Source organism: Stegodyphus dumicola, chromosome 10 (genome assembly GCF_044657685.1).
Source record: "Stegodyphus dumicola isolate Sdum_Otavi_A_Nest chromosome 10, ASM4465768v1".
Lineage (NCBI taxonomy): Eukaryota > Metazoa > Arthropoda > Arachnida > Araneae > Eresidae > Stegodyphus > Stegodyphus dumicola.
The window spans coordinates 67,902,333-67,921,988 of NC_140777.1; the positions used below are offsets into that span (position 1 = coordinate 67,902,333).

The 19,656-nt window shown below is 31.3% G+C and overlaps 1 protein-coding gene across 2 annotated transcripts in view; it reads right to left on the bottom strand.

Annotated features, from left to right (window-relative positions):
* The window catches only part of LOC118199018 (vascular endothelial growth factor receptor 1-like), a 137,167-nt gene that overhangs the window by 53,453 nt on the left and 64,058 nt on the right, over positions 1 to 19,656 (bottom strand). For both annotated transcript variants that reach the window (XM_085825047.1, XM_085825046.1), the window contains exons 2-4: positions 16,622 to 16,764; positions 5,537 to 5,735; positions 1,622 to 1,927 (exon numbers count right to left, since the gene is read on the bottom strand). In XM_085825047.1, the coding sequence (XP_085681173.1) occupies positions 1,622 to 1,927; positions 5,537 to 5,735; positions 16,622 to 16,764 (648 nt within the window). The remainder of the gene's footprint in view (positions 1 to 1,621; positions 1,928 to 5,536; positions 5,736 to 16,621; positions 16,765 to 19,656) is intronic.

A 19,656-nucleotide genomic window follows, 5' to 3' on the forward strand; every position in this document is an offset into this window, starting at 1 on the left:
TATCTTCTGAAGACGAAATTTGCTGAATAGATAAAATAGCTAAAGATGCTAAAGATGCGCTAGTTGTGGAAAACCTTGCTGTTATACTAACAAGTTGAAAAGTGAGAAGAAAGAATGTTTAATTAATATTTCTGGGCTCAAGATTTCCGCAGTATTTAATACATTTGTAAAATTTTCAGAATGTAATAACTACAAAGTAGTGAAGAAGTAGTTAATCATAAGTATAAGAAGTAGTATTCTCTTCAATGATGTTTATAGAAGGAATTGGGTATTCCAACTCTGGACTTCTCAAGCAACAACACTATAGAAGACTGCAAAATACAACTGATTAAGAGTAATAAATTGCACAGTTTACAGTTTATTTTTTTGTTTCCGGTCATTAAATTGCATTTGTAGAGTTACTCCTTTTGCTTTGTTTAAAGTTTTGCATTATTACAATAGGTTAAATTAAGTTTACGAAATTGTCCGCCGCCTTATCTTGATAAGTGAGATAATCTGGCTTATTTAATAATTAGACATTACCGAAGTCTCGAACTTTTCCTCTAAAATGAAATATGAAATGCAGTATCTTGGATATATCGAAAGGTATTTCACATATGAAGTTTTTCTAATTTAAACAATGGTATAACACAGTTTGTCCTTCGGCGAAGTTTGCCTCAGTGAAGCTTTGATGCCCCATTTTCTATTTTAAGAATAAAATAAAATGAAATGAAACCACATCTCTGAAAGAAACCTGGAATTACCGTGTTTGATCATATATCCAGAATAAATATATATGCATTTAGATTTCATATTCAAGCATGATTTTTTTGTGTTTTCCGACACTATTCTTCCTTTTTTTTACAATATTAGGTTTGTTATACAGGATAAATATTTGGAGCTACGTTGACTGGAATTCAGGCAATCTCTTTAAAAGTGGGCTAACACAATTTTCCTTTTAAATCCATCAGGAGCTTCAGTATCTAACAAAGCTTATTAAAATCCTAAAAATGAATAACTAGAACTCTCAATAACATTTTAAAACATTCACAAGAAAGCTGCAAATTCGTAAGGATTTTTTTTTAAACAGGAGATGTGAAAAACGGGCAAATCCCTCACCGGGACTTTAATCCTGAACCTCTCAAATACGCGTCGAGTGTGCTTCCAGTTACACAACGAAAGCATGCGGAAAGGAGAGAGAAAATTTCTCAAATGCGTGATTTTTTTTTTTTTTTTCAAAGCTAAGGTTACTTTTTAAAAAGGGAGAGTAATTATTTCACAGATCTTAATCGTTTTCAATAATAATATAAATATATTTTTCATACAAAAATTTCATACTTTTAAAATGAATGTAAGTAATATTTTCATTTAACTTAAAATATTAATCAAACAATCATATTAATAATTGTAAACAAATAATAATTCAAATTAATACATTAAAATATTGCAAAGTCTAAAAAAGGGAAAAAGGTTAACCATAAAGTTTTCTCTACATGCAATCACATATGTATCTATATCTGTACATATTGCATACATTGACTAAAACTGAAGCAGTCATTTCCTTATATTCTGTACAATTACTATAATCTTTACTTTACATATAATAAATAACACGCTATATAAGCATAGGGAAAATACTCACCTATGTACATAAGAGTTAAATTTATTTCTTGGTGTACGTTCCCTAAATAAGCTCTACATTGAAATAATCCACTGAAATAAAAAGTTGGGTAATGAATTTCGAAACCAACTCTGGGATCGAAAGTCACATCTGGGCCAAGTTCAACCATTTCCCCATAAGCATCATCCCCTTCTGTTTTCCATAATGTAACATTGGTTCTAGAATTAGTTGGAAGGCAGCGTATAACTCCTTTCCGGTGCTGTTGAAGTAGAACCAGTAGATGCCCAGCTATTGCTTCTGAGATTTCCACAAACAGATGCACAGGATCTAAGATTGAGAGATAAAGATTTTTGTAAATTAATTTTACAACAATTACTAAAGATAAATTAAAAAATAGGAAGGTAAAAAAATGGAATTAATTTCCTTAAAAAAATGTCACTTTCGACTATTGTGTATAATAGGTGTTCGTGTGTATAGAGGCTGCTCGCACATTTTTTAGACGATTTTCATTGTAATTACGGAAATAGTTAAAATTTTTATGTTCTTAAAATGTTCTATTTGATAACCTTATTCTTCACTACCTTCGTACACCGTAATTTCCAAAACAATAAACCTTTTGTATCGGAAGATATATTTTATCCCATTGCTGTCAAACAGCTTTCCAAAGTCTGAAGAGGTTGTAGGTTAACGTTTGGACAATCCGCTTTTTAAAAGCCCAAAAGTCTAAAAATATATTTGTGATAGATCAGGAGATTTAGTAGGGATATGAGTGAAGGTACAGCTTTGAAGCACGTTTCTTGTTCCTTTTTTTTTTTTTTTTTTTTTTTTTTTGAGGAAATTAACAGTAAATTTTGGCGTATCGCAGTTTTCTTTGTCTTGATGCAGTTCTACGGATTAATGACACTGTGTATAAAGAGAAGGTATTTCATATTTAAAAATTGGGTATAAAATATGTTTTTGATTATATGCGGAGTTGGTCTCAACATTTTTCTCCACTCTATTTATTTTAATTTTGCCGTTATATGAAAAACCAGCAGCAATCATAAAAAAATTTCTTTGGATTCCTTAAACCATGTTTTAAGAATTTTTTCCTCCTCTTTGATGATAATAAAAGGATTCTTTTTTATTGCGGTCACTTAAATACATCCCATATTCGTCTATTGTGACAACAATTTTCCATTTTTCTCCGGGTAAATGTTCCTCATAAAAAATTCTGCAGCGCGTTCTGCGATCGGCGATATGTGATGCAGAAAGACGATGCACTTTATGTTTTCCGCCTTTTAGGCTTAAAATCAGCATTGATCCCTTTGTTTACATTTGACACTGAGCATTTTAGTGATTTTGCAACTGTCCTTTTATTTCACGGATTTTCTTTTAACATTAAAGATCACAGTTTTGCAACATTCGAAACATTCTGTTTTTTCTTGTATCCGTATTTGGAATCATTTTCCCACTTGAAGCTAAATTTTGGCGTTTTTTCCTTTGTTGTTGCCAATTACCTATCGTAGCTTTAGATACTGAAAAGTCATGACTTTAACAATTTTTCTGGATAACTAGCTGCGAATAATTTTCTTCGGAAAGAGCACAAACGTAGCCTTCCATCCACTGCTTCTTTAAAATCGATATCTTGCACGAAAACACAGCTGTCAAGTAGCAGACGACACTTTATACTTTCAAAAATATAGCTGCAATTAAAAAACCCAATTCCAAGCAGAAAATGTTTTACAGCAATGTAAAATTGTCTAAAACATACGCTAACACCCTCTGCAGATAGTTAAGTTAATTATTTCTAACTACAAGCTAAAAAGAGAGCTGTCACGTTCTCTAATGTTATTTTAGAAGTATGCTGGGATTAAAACCGTACCAACTCTTTGATAATGATGAAGTCAAATATTTCACTGTTGTTTGGATATATGTATACCTTTTTTGTGCCTTTTCCTTGCTGTAAGTTTAACTTTGGCTTTTGCATGTTATAAGTTTCTCGCTAGTGTAAAAATTACGCATTATAAATCTGAATTATTTTAATGTTCTTAGAAACTAGAAACATGACTTTTGCATACATAATTGATTCTTGTTAACAGTCTTCGAGCTATGGGAAACGACAAAGCCAACTCATAAAGTAGTAGTAGAAGTACCTCCTGTTAATTTTGTGTTTTAATATTTTTCAGTGTTTTATAGATTTCTTATTAAATTCCACTGGTTACCGAGAATAGCAATGTTTTTTAAACAGCATTCGTATCAATAAGTATTTAATATAAACTGGAAACTATTATTGTTGATTCCTGGTGCAAAGTAAGCTTTATAAAATTTAGGAGTAGCGACCTGAGTTATCTCTTTGTTCCATACTTTGAAATGTAAATAATTATTTTCCAATCTAATAATTAAATTTAAATTTACCGATTTTAAAATATATATTAAATAATTTAATTTTCTAGATCAAGTAAAATTTTTGCAGAACTATTGTATAATCATAATAACATTTTATAATTTATAAATAATGTTAAAATCCAAACTAAATATCATAATATTTACATTCGAAAAAGAATGCAAGAGAATTCTTCCTAATTGTTAAACGCAGTTTCAAAAATCAAAGAATCATAGCTTTTACTTCATATCACTTGTTCTGATGCAGTGGAAGGACAAAGATATGGAAACACCTTGTGAAATGCATGTTTGAAAAGAAAGATTGATTTTAATGAAATATGTAGGTGGCACTGGCGTTTTTGACTACTGACGCCACCTATACAACTTCGTAAATGTGCTAAACAGTTCAGTTGTTGTCGGAGTACTGTTATGTGAGGTTGTCATTGCTTTATGTCAGAGTTAACAGACTTCGAACGTGGGCAAATTGTTGGAGCACGTATGGTAGGTGCTTCCGTAAGGAAGGTAGCCGAGGTGTTTAATGTTTCAAGAGGTACTGTATCGAAGATTTATTCCGCATATTTGAAAAGCGGAAAAACATCATCTGCTAAATCACACCGCGGACGAAAGTGTGTCTTGAGTGATCGTGACAGACGATCATTAAGGGCAATTGTGACGAAAAATAAGAAGACCACAGCTGCAAAAGTTACTGCTGAAATGAATGTTGTGTTACCGAACCCTGTGAATACCAAAACAATTAGAAGGGAGCTTCATAAACAGGGAATTGCTGGCGGTGCTGCAATTGAGAATCCACTCATCAGTGATGCTAATGCCCGTAACAGGAAAAGGTGGTGTTTAAGTCATAAAGCCTGGACTACAGAGCAGTGGAAGCGAGTAATATGGTCTGACGAGCCTTCTTTCACATTGTTTCCCACTTCTGACCGAGTTTACGTTTGGAGAACGCCATCTCAAGCCTATAATACAGACTGCTTGTTGCCAAGAGTGAAACATGGCGGGGATTCTGTTATGGTTTGGGCAGCCATATCGTGATTCTCTGCTAGCCCCATGATAACTGTGTAAGGGCACATGACTGCCAAGACTTATGTGAACATTTTGGCCGATCAAGTTCATCCCATGGTACAAACTTTGTTCCCCGATGGTGATGGTGTCTTCCAAGACGACAAAGCCCCTGTTCACACAGTTCACATTGTCCAGGAGCACGAGGATGAGTTGTCCCATCTTCCCTGGCCGCCACAGTCACCAGACCTGAATATTATCGAACCTTTGTGGTCTACATTGGAACGGAAAACGCGTTCTCGTTATCCACCGCCAACATCGTTATCTGAACTTGCCACCGTTTTTGCAGGAAGAATGGTATAATATTCCCTTGGCAAACATACAGGAACTGTATTTATCCATTCCGAGAAGACTGCAAGCTGTTTTGGATGCCAACGGGTTTCCTACACCATATTAAGCAAAGAAACATGTTTTTTTAAAGGTGTTTCCATATTTTTGTCTAACCCCTGTAATAAATTTTATATAAAATTTTACTCTCTTGAATTAAAAATTACTTACCATTAACAAAAACATAAATAGATGTCACATTTATAGGTGAGGTAAAATCTATGGCCCCCGTGTAATGACAGATGAACGTTCCAGTGTCTCCAAAGTCTACATGATTCAGTACAAGTGTTGATTCATATTTATTTACAGTTTGTGATGAATTATTTACAGATGAAATTATGGAGAGACGACTATCAGTTTCTTTACTAACCTGGTGGTAAAGAAAAGGAAATAAATACATAAACAGAGCAGAAAATGATAGGTCATAGGTGATGAAAATATAATAACATCAAACGATTGTGTATTAGACATAAAAATTTAAAGTCAGAGCTGAAAAAAAAAATTTTTTTCCGAGTGTTTGCAAATTGCAATATTCAAATAAATATAGGAATATACTTTAATATCTTGAAAAATGTAAACTGTATTGTAATGATTATCTTAATTTTCTAATAGTTATTTTTAATTTTGAAACCCTTTCCTTTAAATTCTTGTTTCGCATTTACATTTCCCTACAAGAATAACTTTTTAGCATCGCCTTACATGTAATTCAGGTAGAAGGAGTATTTAAAGGAAGTTTCGTTTACTTCAGGAGAAGAGCTTAGTGGCGCGTGTCTGCCGTTAGGCCTTCGTTGTTTAAAGCTAACTACCCTCCCGTATTGAACGTGCCTGCTGATATTCGTCGGTTAATTTAATTGAGGGCCATCTATGTTAGATAATTTTGTACAGATTCCCATAAGTTCAGTTTAGTTTAGCATTAAATCAGTTTCTTATTTTCTTATCTTGATTTGAAGCCCAAGTGGAGGCTTTTCTGTAAGCCTGAGAAACGGACCAACTGTACTTTTAGTTTGAGATAATAAAGAGTGAGTTTAAACCTTCTCTAGACTTTGTCGCTTACACACTTGGCCTCAGCGATAAGTCGCTGCGTATTCAACTAGGTTTTACGAAGTCAAGCATACTTAAAGTAATTAGAAACATTATAGTATTATACATTGAAAAATGTATAATAAAGCAATCTTATACTTTCTGCTTACACAATAAAAATCCTGATTATCATTAAAATTTTAAGACGAAATATTATTTTTTAAACTATTATTAAAATTTTATTTTATAAGATAATTTCTTCTTCATCATCTTTTATTTTCCAAAGTTGAAAATATGTTACGAATTTCCATTTTGATTCATCATATGTGTATTATAGAGAGCATTAGAAGTATTAACCATTAAAAATCAATTGTGCTGTCGCCGGGATTCAAACCAAAATTCTTCCACTTGCTAACCGAACGTATTAACCACTTACATCACATGCGCAGTGAAAAGCGATAATTTTTAACATTCTTCTCCTCCTTCACCACAAACAAATTTAAAGATCAACTACCGCGAAGCATGTGACCTATTCACCTTTATCCAGATGATGACGAAAATGGCGCCCCATTTTAGTTGGAGGCGTCAACTGTAAAAACCATTAAAAGCAATATACATAAAAAACAGCTGTGTATTTTCTGACCTCTGCTGCTGATTTGAGAACATATATAAATATACTGTTACGAAAGAATAGTAGTAGGTAGGAACATTGCAGCAACCTTGCTAAAAAGTTACCAGGAGCTGTAGCTCCACGAAATGTTGTAAAATAGTACTACATAAATAATAAGAAATATAAATAATATATTTCTTATTATATAAATAATAAGAATATACTGTTACGAAATGTAAACGCGATAAGATAGCTTCCCCGCAAAGCAGTTTTAGGGTTGCCATAAAATGGCAAGGGAAGGCAGAATTGCCACATTTGGCGAGAAATCTGGTAAAGTATTGATGTCGTGATAAAGGAATGAAAAGAGATTCGATAATAATACTTTTACTTAAATATAGAAGCATTTTTAATGTTTCTTTAAGTTAACTGTTGATCAAAAAAATTTCTTACAGATATTACAAGTGTTGGTATGGTAGTGATGTTTAGATACATTATTTTTCATTTATCAAAATACAAACTAATAATGTGAGCATGCACGTTTATATATACATTCCAGAATGGTAGTATTAAACTCAAGGATCTTAAAGATGCAGAATTCCATGAAAAACTTTAAAAAAAAAAAAAAAAAAAATGCTTTATGTAGGATTTTAAAAGAGGAAAGTAGAGCAGCTTTTCCATTTCAACCAATTAATACCGTTCTCTTTTTGCAGAAAGTAGTTCAGATACACTGATTACGTAAATTATTCATATAGAAGACACTTATCATCCTAAACATGAAATCATACAGAGTTTTAAAATAAATACTGTTTCGTGCGTTCGGGTTCGTAATAGATCGAAAGCACAAATCCGATAAAAAGTTAATAAAATTTATTCTTATCACAAGAATAAATAACAAAAACGCAGGATTTTCCCTCAAAGATATTCGTATAATATCACTATATCGCGCAATATAATCAGTAGCTATATTTTAAACTACTAAAACGTTAAATAGAACACTATCCAAAGCGCAGAGAAAGCTAATCCTATCCAAATTTACAGCAGCTAAGTAAACAACAACAGCTCACTAAAACAAATGATCTGTGATGTTCTCTCTCTGGCTTTTATAGCTTTTTAAATCGGCCGCACGAGAGAGTTCTAGCAATTTCTGGAAAGCAAAAAGCGTAGAATTACGGTTACAGTTAACATTGAAGTCAATTACATTTATTCAAATTAAATATCAGTTTCGGAGATAAACTTTTATTTAAATGTTAAATGCATGTGCTTTTGTATTTTTACTTTTTCGGCATAGCTTTCTCTTAAAATTCGCCACGCGCTGCATTGCACGGGGGAATAAAATAATTTTAATTACAATTGTACAAAAAATAGCCAACTAAATACAAAATCCGTAACAATACATAAGTCATTTTTGCTTAACGTAACAGCAGCAATAAAAAAGTCTGTACACATGCCTTCCTTACGGCCTTATGAATTATACACATTTTTTGCTGCATTTCATTTAAACCTATTTCTTCAAATTATTCTAACTTAATTAACTTATTTCTCAAGGCAAGTTGAAAATGACATCAAAACCTGAAAAGTTTGAATTTAAGTATCCTTGTCAAATTTTGTCGTACTGGAGTCAAATTTCTTATAATTTTATTCTTTCATAAGGAACATAAAACTTTCCCAAATATTAGTATAAGACTGGCAAAGCAAAGTTATATTATATGCTATATTTCGTTATTTGTCGGAAATTGTAAATGCGAAGTGAAATTTAGTAAATGGGTACTGTGGATAAAAAAGGGGATTTATAATTAATTAATTGGATTTATTAAATTAAATTTTATTCTTTGTAGCAACAGCGCAAGATTTTATATCTTAAATCCTTTTTAAATGAACTTTGAAGTTCAATAATTTAAAGTTTTCTGCTCGTTTTTCTTTACAAATATATATATATATATATATATACAGAGAGAGAGACACGTTTGGTTCTGGCGTTTGCAATAACAAAGGGAAGGACAAAACTATCACTGCCATGTAAAATATTGCATCGTTCGAATTGTTTTTGAGTTATGCGAAATATATACAAACATACGACACGAAAAAATCACTTTAAATCCATTTTACAATCCAGTTTGGTAAAAACAGTCCTTTATTCTCTCCGTACGTACAGATGTCACTAAAAAATCGTCCAAATAGATTCAGGAACGGTCCAAATATATATATATATATATATATTTCTGTTGAAATATATATATATATATATATTTCTGTTGAAATAACATACTCGAAATTTTTTGCGATTACAATACTTCCTTCACTTCGTACATGGATGTAAAATGTTCAAATATTGTCATTGGTAACTGCTGAACTGCAAAAATTATATATATTATGTGCACAAAATTAATTGCAAATTAAAGTTATTTACCATGTGAAGCCCAACAAACTGACGTTACAGTAAATGTGTCATGTTCTTCTCTTAATAGTTCCATAAAATATTTTATTCGATACTTATTGCACAATCTGTGTGAAAAACTCAGAATGGCAGTAATAAAAAGTAACCATTTCCGCCCCTGTAGCTAATGTAGATAAGGAAGAAGCATTTACTGATTATTTAAAAATTATTTATTTTTTTTTTGTATAGTGTGGTGGTGTGGTGTATTTAATTATGGCAAAGCACACTAAGGCTATCTGCCTAAGAGGAGGGATGCCTTTCGTGGAGGACTTTCTAAGGGAAACTGGCTCGTATACACGTTACACATGGGGAAAACCACGAAAACACCCATGCAGCCAGCCCGTTCGCGGGATTCGAACCTCGGACCGAACTACCAGTGTTCAGCGACTTTACCGCTCGGCCGCTGGTGGGCTTTTTTTGTATAGTTAACAAAACAATAAATTTGTATTTAGTTTTTTAAAATTCATATTTCTAAATTCTGTGTACCTTTAAAAACTATTAATTTCTTGAATATTTATCTGGCATTTTTTGATAAAACTATTATTTAAAAAGTGTTTCTGAAAGCTAATCTATTTCCTATTTCAATGTAGAGAATCCAACTCAATGTAGAGAATTCAATCTAGAGAATCCAACAAGATTGTAACTACCTTTTCAAGGTTAAGAAAACATTTAAAGGGATTTGTGTAGGCAGTAAATCGAGCCATTGCTTTTTTCCTCAGGTAATAAAAAACTATGAATTTCAAGATAGCAGCCAAGTGTGTATAAGTTCTGCGAAAAGTCAGAAGATTAAATTTCATATATTTTCTAAAATTTTTTAAAATATATTGTTTTGTTTCTGAGATATTGCTGAAAGTGACGTATAGAAAATTTTAAAAATCTTGGATTCCGTTTTGATTGATAGGAAAATTTGCTGCCATCGAGTTTCCGCCTACCATGGAAAATTCAGGAGCCTAGATCGAGTACGAATGAATCTATTTTGAGCTCTAAAATTTCATGATACAGAAAAACACATACACAGCAAGTTAAATAAATTTGAAGAAAAATTTCAATTTTTCAGAATGTTAATGTAAGCAAAAATATACATTTTAATATTTTGTTAGTGATTGAATTTATACGCTAAAATTAAGCACATGATTAATTAAAATATTAATAATAACATGAGGCTTCTGCTTGCACTCTGTCAGAACGACAGAACCTGAATGATATAATAGTACGCTAGCAGTTTAATAGTCTCCTCTATATATTGACTTTAAATTGATCTAGTCCATAAATATGACATCAATACAGTTCAAAGAAGTATTTCCTAATTCTTTCAGTATTAAATTTGCAAAATAAATCTTTGCAAGACTCATAGCCTGTGATAAATAGGATTTGGCCATTAGATGGCAGCACTACAGCCGAAAGTATAATTTTATAATCAATAGATGGCAGCACTTGAATAAACAGCTTAATACACGACAGATGACAGCAGTACATCGAGCAACAATTACTAAACTCATGTTCTCCTCTCATTTGATTTTATTTAAAGATTCTTATGAGTCATCATCTTTAATTTCTTTGTTTTTTTAAGAATTGATGAACTTCTTTCATAGGAATAAGGAAAATTATTTCTTCTATTAACTTACGTTTTCTCAAATTTATTGACAATTAAAAAAAGAAAGGGGAAAAGAAAAGTCATCTCAAAGAAAGATACATATTTTTTTTTTTTTCTTTCATGTAAAAAATTAGTCACAATTGTAAAATATGCAACAAAAAAAATGCAGTAACCACTATAAATAAATAAAAAGCACCGGAGTTATAAAATTTGTATCAGAAGAGCAATATTTTATTTATCTTAAGTAAATATGGATTGCAAACTTCAATAAATTAACGTAAAATTTGCTATTAATAATTTTTGGAAGGGTAATTCGATTTTCTTGCAATTCAGATTTTCGTTTTCAACAGTGTTGAATTCAATAAGGCAAGATATTAAATAGAAACAACATAAGTTTAAAAAAATTTAGAAAGACAACACTACTTCGAAGGAATCCTAAATTTTATAGCTAATTCTGTATTCTGCAAATGACTAAAATTTCCTGTTGATTTTTAATAATTTTTCACTCCAAGGTATTTTCCAGATTACTCGTTTTCCACAAATCTTCTTCGAATATTTATAACATAAATTTCAGAAATCATCAATATGCGAGGAAGAAATATTTAAGTATTAAATATCCAAATATGTATGTTGCTCGCATAACTCAAAAACGAGTGGCCTCAGAACGTTGAAATTTTGTAATAGAACTGCTATAATATGTAGTTGTGCATCTCTCTTTTTGGTTTCAATCGGCTGCATACCCTCTCTGTTACTCGGCTCAGTGAGCCCAGTTTTTTTTTTTTATCCTTATATGTTGGTAAATTTTTTTTGCTTTAAAAAATGATTGAATTATGTTATTTTTATCTTCCGGTTAAGGTAATAACTAAATTTATTTCCTCTAAAAGGGCTGAGTTTTGCTATGGCATAGTCCGTATAAGCCATTTTATAACTTAAAAAATCTGGTGTGTATACCACATGTCTTCCTTGTACGGAATATTACACATTTTTTCTTGCATTTCATTTAAATTTATTTCTTCGCATTTCGTTAGAGATATATTTCTCATTCAATTAATTCAGCTCTCACTTCCCGACAAGGCAAAAATACATAAAATCTCAAAATACCTTTATGAAAAATTAAAAAATATAGAAAAATATACAGTTAAAACAATTAAAAAACAATTTTTACAATTCAAATTCTACGCAAAAACAAACAATTCGGCCAACGGAAATGAAGGCAGATTTTTCCGTGCACAAAACTGAAAGTTTTCTTTTTGACCCACTCGGCAAAAAGACACCGAAGATGCAAAAATACTTAATTCACTATTCTGCTAAGTTTCAGATATAAACAAATATGGCTGCTATGGTAAAAAAAAAAAAAAAAAAAAAAAAAATTAAGCTTAGCAACATTTGAACAACTTTTAAATTGTTGATAATTCTACAACTTAAAATAGGCTCTAAATTCGCAAAGTCAACAAAAACTAGAATCAAATTCAGTTTGCAAAGCAGACACAATTTGAAGATATGAGTCTGTATTAATATTATGCTCTCTCAGACATTTTGCCATTCTTTTTGGTATTGAGGAAATGCGTTAACGATTTTCTTAAGAGATGAGATCTATACAATTCTAACATTGACTTGAAGCTATAGGCATAAAAACCTTAACCGGAAAATAAGAATAACATAATTCAATCATTTTTTAAAGCAAAAAATTTACCAACATATAAGGATTAAAAAAAAAGTAAGCTCACTGAGCCGAGTAACAAAGAGAGTATATATATATACTTTTGGTGTGGCCGATTGAAACCAAAAAGGGAGGTGCACAACTACATGTTAAAGTAGTCCTATATGCAAAATTTCAACGTTCTGAGGCTACTCGTTTTTGAGTTATGCGAGAAACATACACACATACATAAATACGTACAGAAGGCCACAAAAAAATCTTTTCCGAATCAGTTTTATAATTCGTTTGAGGAAAAAGACTCCTTTACTCTGTCCTTAAGTACAGATGTCAGGCAAAAACGTCGTTAAATTGCATTCGATAGCAGTCAAAATGGATATTTTCGTTGAAATATGATACCCAGAATTTTTCGTGATTACAATGCTTCCTTTACTTCGTACAAGGAAGTAAAAATAACAAACAACTTAATAAAGAACAAAAATGCATTGTTAAAAATTTTATAACAAAGTAACAGAATACATTTTAAGAACTGAATTGCTTTTCTTCCTAAATTTGAGCCTTTCTTTGTATCTAACTTTCAGTCTGTGATCCAAACAATAAAATGTAACTGAACTAACAAATTTTTAAAACAAAGAATTCTAATTTATTTAAATTTCAACTGGGGTTTATACTGATCTGAAATCAAACAAAATTACTTCAGCTTGCAGTCGAACAGTTCAGTTCACAGCAATAAAAACACCTAACATCTTGAAGAATATGGTTCTGGCTTCTATACTAATTGACTTTTATATATTTAATCTTTATTTACATAAATTTATTAAGTTTAAATACCATTACGAAATATTAACAGTCTTTCAAAAAGCTTTCCCAATGTATCATCGAGTTAATCGTCTGCGATGGAATTATAATATTAAAATAATATTAAATCCACAATTAATTTCAATTAGTAATCAATCAACTACATCTTTTCTTAACTCTTATCATGAAATCTGCCTAAAGGCAATTAATGTAGCTTCATCATTAATTTACATAATTCTGGAGCTAGGGAGCATAATGAGGAAAGCACCAGTCTTCCGAAGAAAAATTAGAAGGTACAAAACAAGAAAAAGTACTGCACTGTACAGCATATTTTGAAAAAAAAAAATATATATATATATATATATATATATATATATAGAAAATCTGAAAGCTTTTAGATTTTATACTACGCCCGAAGGGGGAGTTCATTTACACACATATGCACATTTCGAGATGATTTGGGCTAATGTCACTTTGGGCTAAAAATATTTAAAAGCAGCATATCTTAAGAACTGCCGATAGACAGTCTCGCGCGCTGAAGATAAAAATGTTTTATTCCGTTCACAGTGTTGCCACTGTTCGCTTTGAAATCGTTGAGTTTCTTAATAAAAAATTCGCTAAAGTTTAAAAAACATGAAATAGATAATAGAACAAATTCGAAATTCGGATTTCCAGGTGCCCATATTGGAGTGGAGGACTACGTTATTCAAAATTTGATAGCTCTCGGTATCGTTGTTTTTTCACAATGCGAGAAACACACATACGTTCATGCAGATTCTTCATTATTTAATTTCTTAAAATTTAATATAAGAAGAGAATACTTAGTGGGAACAGTTTGAAAAGTGATACAGCCTTTTATAGCGATTCGACGCAAAATGCCATTTCGAGACTAATAGCCTTTCTGGGCTAACAAGGCATTAAATATAAAGAGAGCATATTCTTAACGAAATGGCACACGGCGACTACCCTACATAAATCGTTAGTTTCGAAGAAGGATCCTAAAGAAATCTTTGCCTTAAAAAATAAACTTAGATGTAGTTCGCTGTAACTGTTGGTTTGTAGTGATATATTTAGAACGCTTACATAGAGGCAAGATGCAACTGTATAAATTGTAAAGAATTCTCTTCCCTTTAGCGTTAGTAAAGATAACTCCTGGCCAATTATACTATTACGAATTTTGTATTTAGTTATATATTTTTAGTGTAATTATAATTAAAACTGTAGTATTTCCCTGTGCAATGTAGCATGAGACAAATATTTAGAGAAAGCTATGCTGAAAAAGCAAAAATACAAGAGAACGTGCATTTAACATTTAATAAATGAGTATCTCTTTAATTTGCATTGAAATTGAATACATGTAATTGACCACTGTGTTAGCTGTAACCGTAATTACATCCTCTTATTGCTTTCCAGAAATCTAGAGAAGCAGAATATTCTAGAACTATCTCGCGCGGCCGATTATAAGCTATAAAAAGCCAGAGAGAGAACATCTCAACTCGGTTGTTGAACTGCGTTGTATATTAATGTTTTTAGTAGTTTAAAATATAACTACTGGTTATTATTGCGTGATATTTTGAACACTTGTATGCTTATCTTGTTGGAAAGCTCCAACATTCTGTTATAGTATTTCTTTTGATAAGAATACATTTTATTAACCTTTTATCAAACTTGTGCATTCAATCTATTACGAACTCGTACGCACGCAGCAATACGGTTTTTCCATGAGAAAATCATAATCAGAGACTTTAAATCAATTGGGAACTGTAGCTTCCTCTGCAATAAAAATTCTTCACATCAGTGAAGAATTTCGCAGTGGATTTGGAATTTTTGAATGAAAAGTGTAATATGGCATTCCACGTGAATCAAAGGCATCTGATATTTTTAGCGCTTATTCAATATTATTCATTTTAAAAAACATGTAGTTGCTTTATGGTAGTTTTTTGCGTATCATTCACGGCAGGCACTGCTTACGTAAAAGAAGGTTTAATTATCTCTAGACAGATGCTTTTAGTTTAAACTGGCAAACTTGAACTTAATGCAGTGGATTATGCACAGAAATATTCTGTTGCAGGAGAGAACTTTTAAAGTCCTCGCCAGAAATTTTACAAACATGAACTTTTGAAACTGCAAAGATGAAATGGATTTATTGATTAACTCAGATATGTTCTTACGCATGAGAGAATTTGGTGTCCGCTAGGAGTCTCATGTTTTAATGACTTTGCAAACTTGCTAAGTTGGAACTTTTACAAACTTGGTTTGAATTTGCTGACTGAGTCATGCACTGAGATGTTCTCTCATGTGCCGGTCATGCAAAGAGATGTTTTAAAGTATGAGAGAATTCGATATCCCTAGAGGCCCTGTGCTTTAAAACAGCATCCAAAGGACACCACCAATAATAATCATAATAGATAAACTAGTTTTATAATGAAACGATTTTGTTGTATCTTTTTCTAATGTTGACTCCCCCCTCTTGTTCACAATTAGTTTATTTTCTAATGACAACTGCAACGCTATCTTGATTTTATAGTCTTATTCTCCTTTCTACAGCAGTACCTACAACACAGATCATCGCTAGCATGCTCTTTCTTCCAAATGTTTTATATATATGTGTTACAAATTATTGCAACAATGCATTTTCTATAACGTTGTAAATAATTATTTATATTATAAATTTTGATTTATTCATCTAAGTATTCAAATACTTAATGAATGCTCTTGTATTTGAATGCGTGCTCAGTTAATTAACTGAATTTTCCTACACTCACTTTATTAGGAAACATAACATAACAATACATAGTCCCATGTTTCGTGAAAGCATGCAAAACTATTTTATGATAATTTATTATAACTATCATTACTATAATTTGTCTCACGGCGCAGAAGTCAAAAACCACGAAGGATTATTGCTGATATTTCTTGATTCGCGAAACTAGCTTTAGTAATATACCATAAGTAAGAAATACTATTTATTTAGTATAGCCTTTTCCTTCTTTTAGGATTTTGTTTTTCTCTACCATTAATCTGTTTTCTTTAGGAGAAAGATTCCCTTATACAGAAGATAAGACGGAACTTCAAACAAAATCTTAATGTTGCATTTCATTAAATGAAACAGTTTCCAGACAGTTTTAATAAAAATGCCTTACTTTAGCCTTTTCAGTTTGAATTTTCCACTGCAAAGGATATTTCCCTTTGCAATGAATTTCCAATGTTGAGTCGATTTGTACATCTATGAAGGTTTCTTCATTGTCTATAATGGGTGGATGGAATATGTGAACGTTGGCGAAACCTAAAAAATAGAGAATAATATAACTAAACAAAATACAAAATTTTAAAAAAAAAAAAATTTAAATTTTAAAAAAATCTCAGAGCTTTCTGATTTTACAATTACGCCCAAACGGGCGTTCTTTAACGTTTTGTGTGTTACCTTTATTTACTAAATATCATGTTCTTCACACTTAAACCATAAAATTCAGTTCAACAGCAACACCGCAAAAGAATTTTAAAATAAGCAAAGCTTTAGAATTTCCGATACACAGTCTCGCGCGCTGGAGACAATTTTTTTTTGTACAGTGTTGCCATTGCTCGCTTTGAAATCCTTGAGTTTGTTAATCAAAAATTCCGTAAAGTGTTACAAAATATGAAATCGATAATAAAACAAATTTCAAATTTCAAATTTGCGCTTCCAAATGCCCATATTCGGTAGAAGATTATGTTATTCAAAATTGGATGCCTCTAGGTATCGTTGGTTTTTCCCAATACGAGAAACATGCATACATTTATGGAGATCCTTCATTATTTAATTTCTTTAAATACAGGGCGATAATATTTGGTGGAAATACTTGAAATGTGAACCGACATTTATAGTGAACCAACTTAAAATGCCAATTATTAGTCCTTCAGGGCAAATTGCCCATTTGGACTAATAATATAAACACCTCTCACTTAGAAAAACAACACAATGAAAACTGATGTTCATGACCTATTCTTTTCTGTAAATATCTATAAATCTGAAAAATTGGTATCGCATCTGTTGGATTTCAACAAAGAATTTGAAGTCTGGGATACTAACAAGAATTCCCGCATTCTGTTGCATAGTCATTTGAGCTATCAACGATTGGTATTTAAGGAATAAGTGATCATTCTGCGAAATGTGAAATTAATGTTATATCATGTATAAAACGTATAAAGGCTCTGTCTGTAATTAAAATCTTTCGCAAGTTAACTATTAAAGCTGTATCTTAGAAAAACACCAGTTTCAAAATTTTACATGTGTGATCAATAACTAAATTCACTTGATGAAAATAAAACTTAGGCTTAAAACCATAATAGCTTTTATCGTTCTTCACTATATTTTGATTACAAAATACAAAAGGAAATTGTTTTAATCCGCCACCATGCGTAAACGGGTTTCAAAGAAAGTACATCTGATCATATGCATAATTTTCAAATATTCCACCCTAGTTTATTAAGGCAATCATTTATTTTTAAATTTTTTTTCCGAATCTGAACACTGCTGAAAATACTTCTTTTAATGGCATTTATTTATACAAGCTACACCACGTAAACAGTAAAAGTTACAGGAGAAGCATAGAAAATTTCTGTGAAGGAACATTCGAAAAATTTCAATTTAAACGAAAGCATTATCATAATGGGTGCTTCACCATGTAACGTATCTACGCGTAGTACGCGAAAATCTTAAAGAAGCTTTGGCTCCAATATATGTGTGGTTTTTCAAGATTTGAGATAGAAGATAAAACAATTGCAGGAACTTAAACAAACCTAAATACTATTAAAAATTATATCTACAGGAAGAAATGTTTTTGAGGCTTGAAATAGTATCAATAATAATAAACTACTGTATAAATTTTTTACTATACTGGAATTGCAAAAAAAAAAAAATTGGATTAAGCCGAGGATGCATTAGAAATTAGACTAGAAAGAATTTTCAAAAAGAAGATGACAGAAAATTGCAGATTGCTGGACGTTTAATATCTGTCAATTTGTCTGTTACAGGCAATGGTAATTGCTTTCATATTAGCTGTAATAAAAGCTAAAAGAGTTCCCCATTAATTTAAGGGGTATCAGAAACCCCTATACCGACAATGTTAAATTGGCCATTTTCGATGTACCTTTTCTCAAAATCTGCTGTAGATACAAGGTTGAAATTTTTTCTGTAATTAAAGTATACCTATCTGATTATACTGAAATGAGCTTTTGAAGCATTTTGAATTTTAGAGTAAATTACAGAATATTTTGTTAGGCATAGTAAAATTTAGTACTTTTCTCACACAAAAAAATTAAAAAAATTTTTTTTTTCTAAGTTTATTACAAAAAGCTCATTTCAATAAATATTAGGGAACCTAATAAATAACCCATAAAAAGTTTAGATACCTTTGAGCAGTAGTTTCTGAGAAAAGGTACATCGAGTGTAAAAAAAAATCACATTTGGAGAAAAACGCGTTTTTATGTAAAAATCCTCATTGATCAAAGCAGTAGGTGATAAATTAAAACTAGATTTTTTTTACAGTTCTAATTTTCATAGAGATTAAAGAATGGTATTTTTAGAAAGATAAAAATGTAGAGAATTTGAAAATGCAAAAATCCGAAATCACAATTTTTTGAAGATTTTGGGGTTCCAACTGCCCTTAAGTAAAGTAAAAAAGGAAGAGGTCTAAAACTGAAAGCATGTAACAGTCGGAAAAGTGCAAATAATACTGATATGTGAAATAGAAAAAAAACCTCTCAAGGCAACCATTTTTTAAGGTGTAAAAGGGACTAATCTTTCTGAAAGGAAAAAGAAATAATATCCTCTAGAAGGGGAGTTCCGTAGGCTGCGTAACATGGATACGAGCCAAAACCCTTTAGAAAGGTCCTCCACGAATGCATCCCTCCAAAGGCAGACAGCACTCAAGTTGCTTTGCCCCAATTCATTTAACCTAATTTGTAGAACAGGCCCGATAAAAGTTTGAAACATTTTATGTATTTAGTTTAACCTTTAAAGTTTTGTAATTAAATACTTTGTATCTTTATAAAGGTTACTATTGTTTTGAATTAACCAGCTATTTATAAATTTCAGCCTTTACTATAACTTCTCCTTTCCTTTTCCTCGACAGAAATGTAAATGGGTTAGAGTATTTAGATTGTAGGACAGAGCGTATTTCTGCGTCTCGAGGCTCTG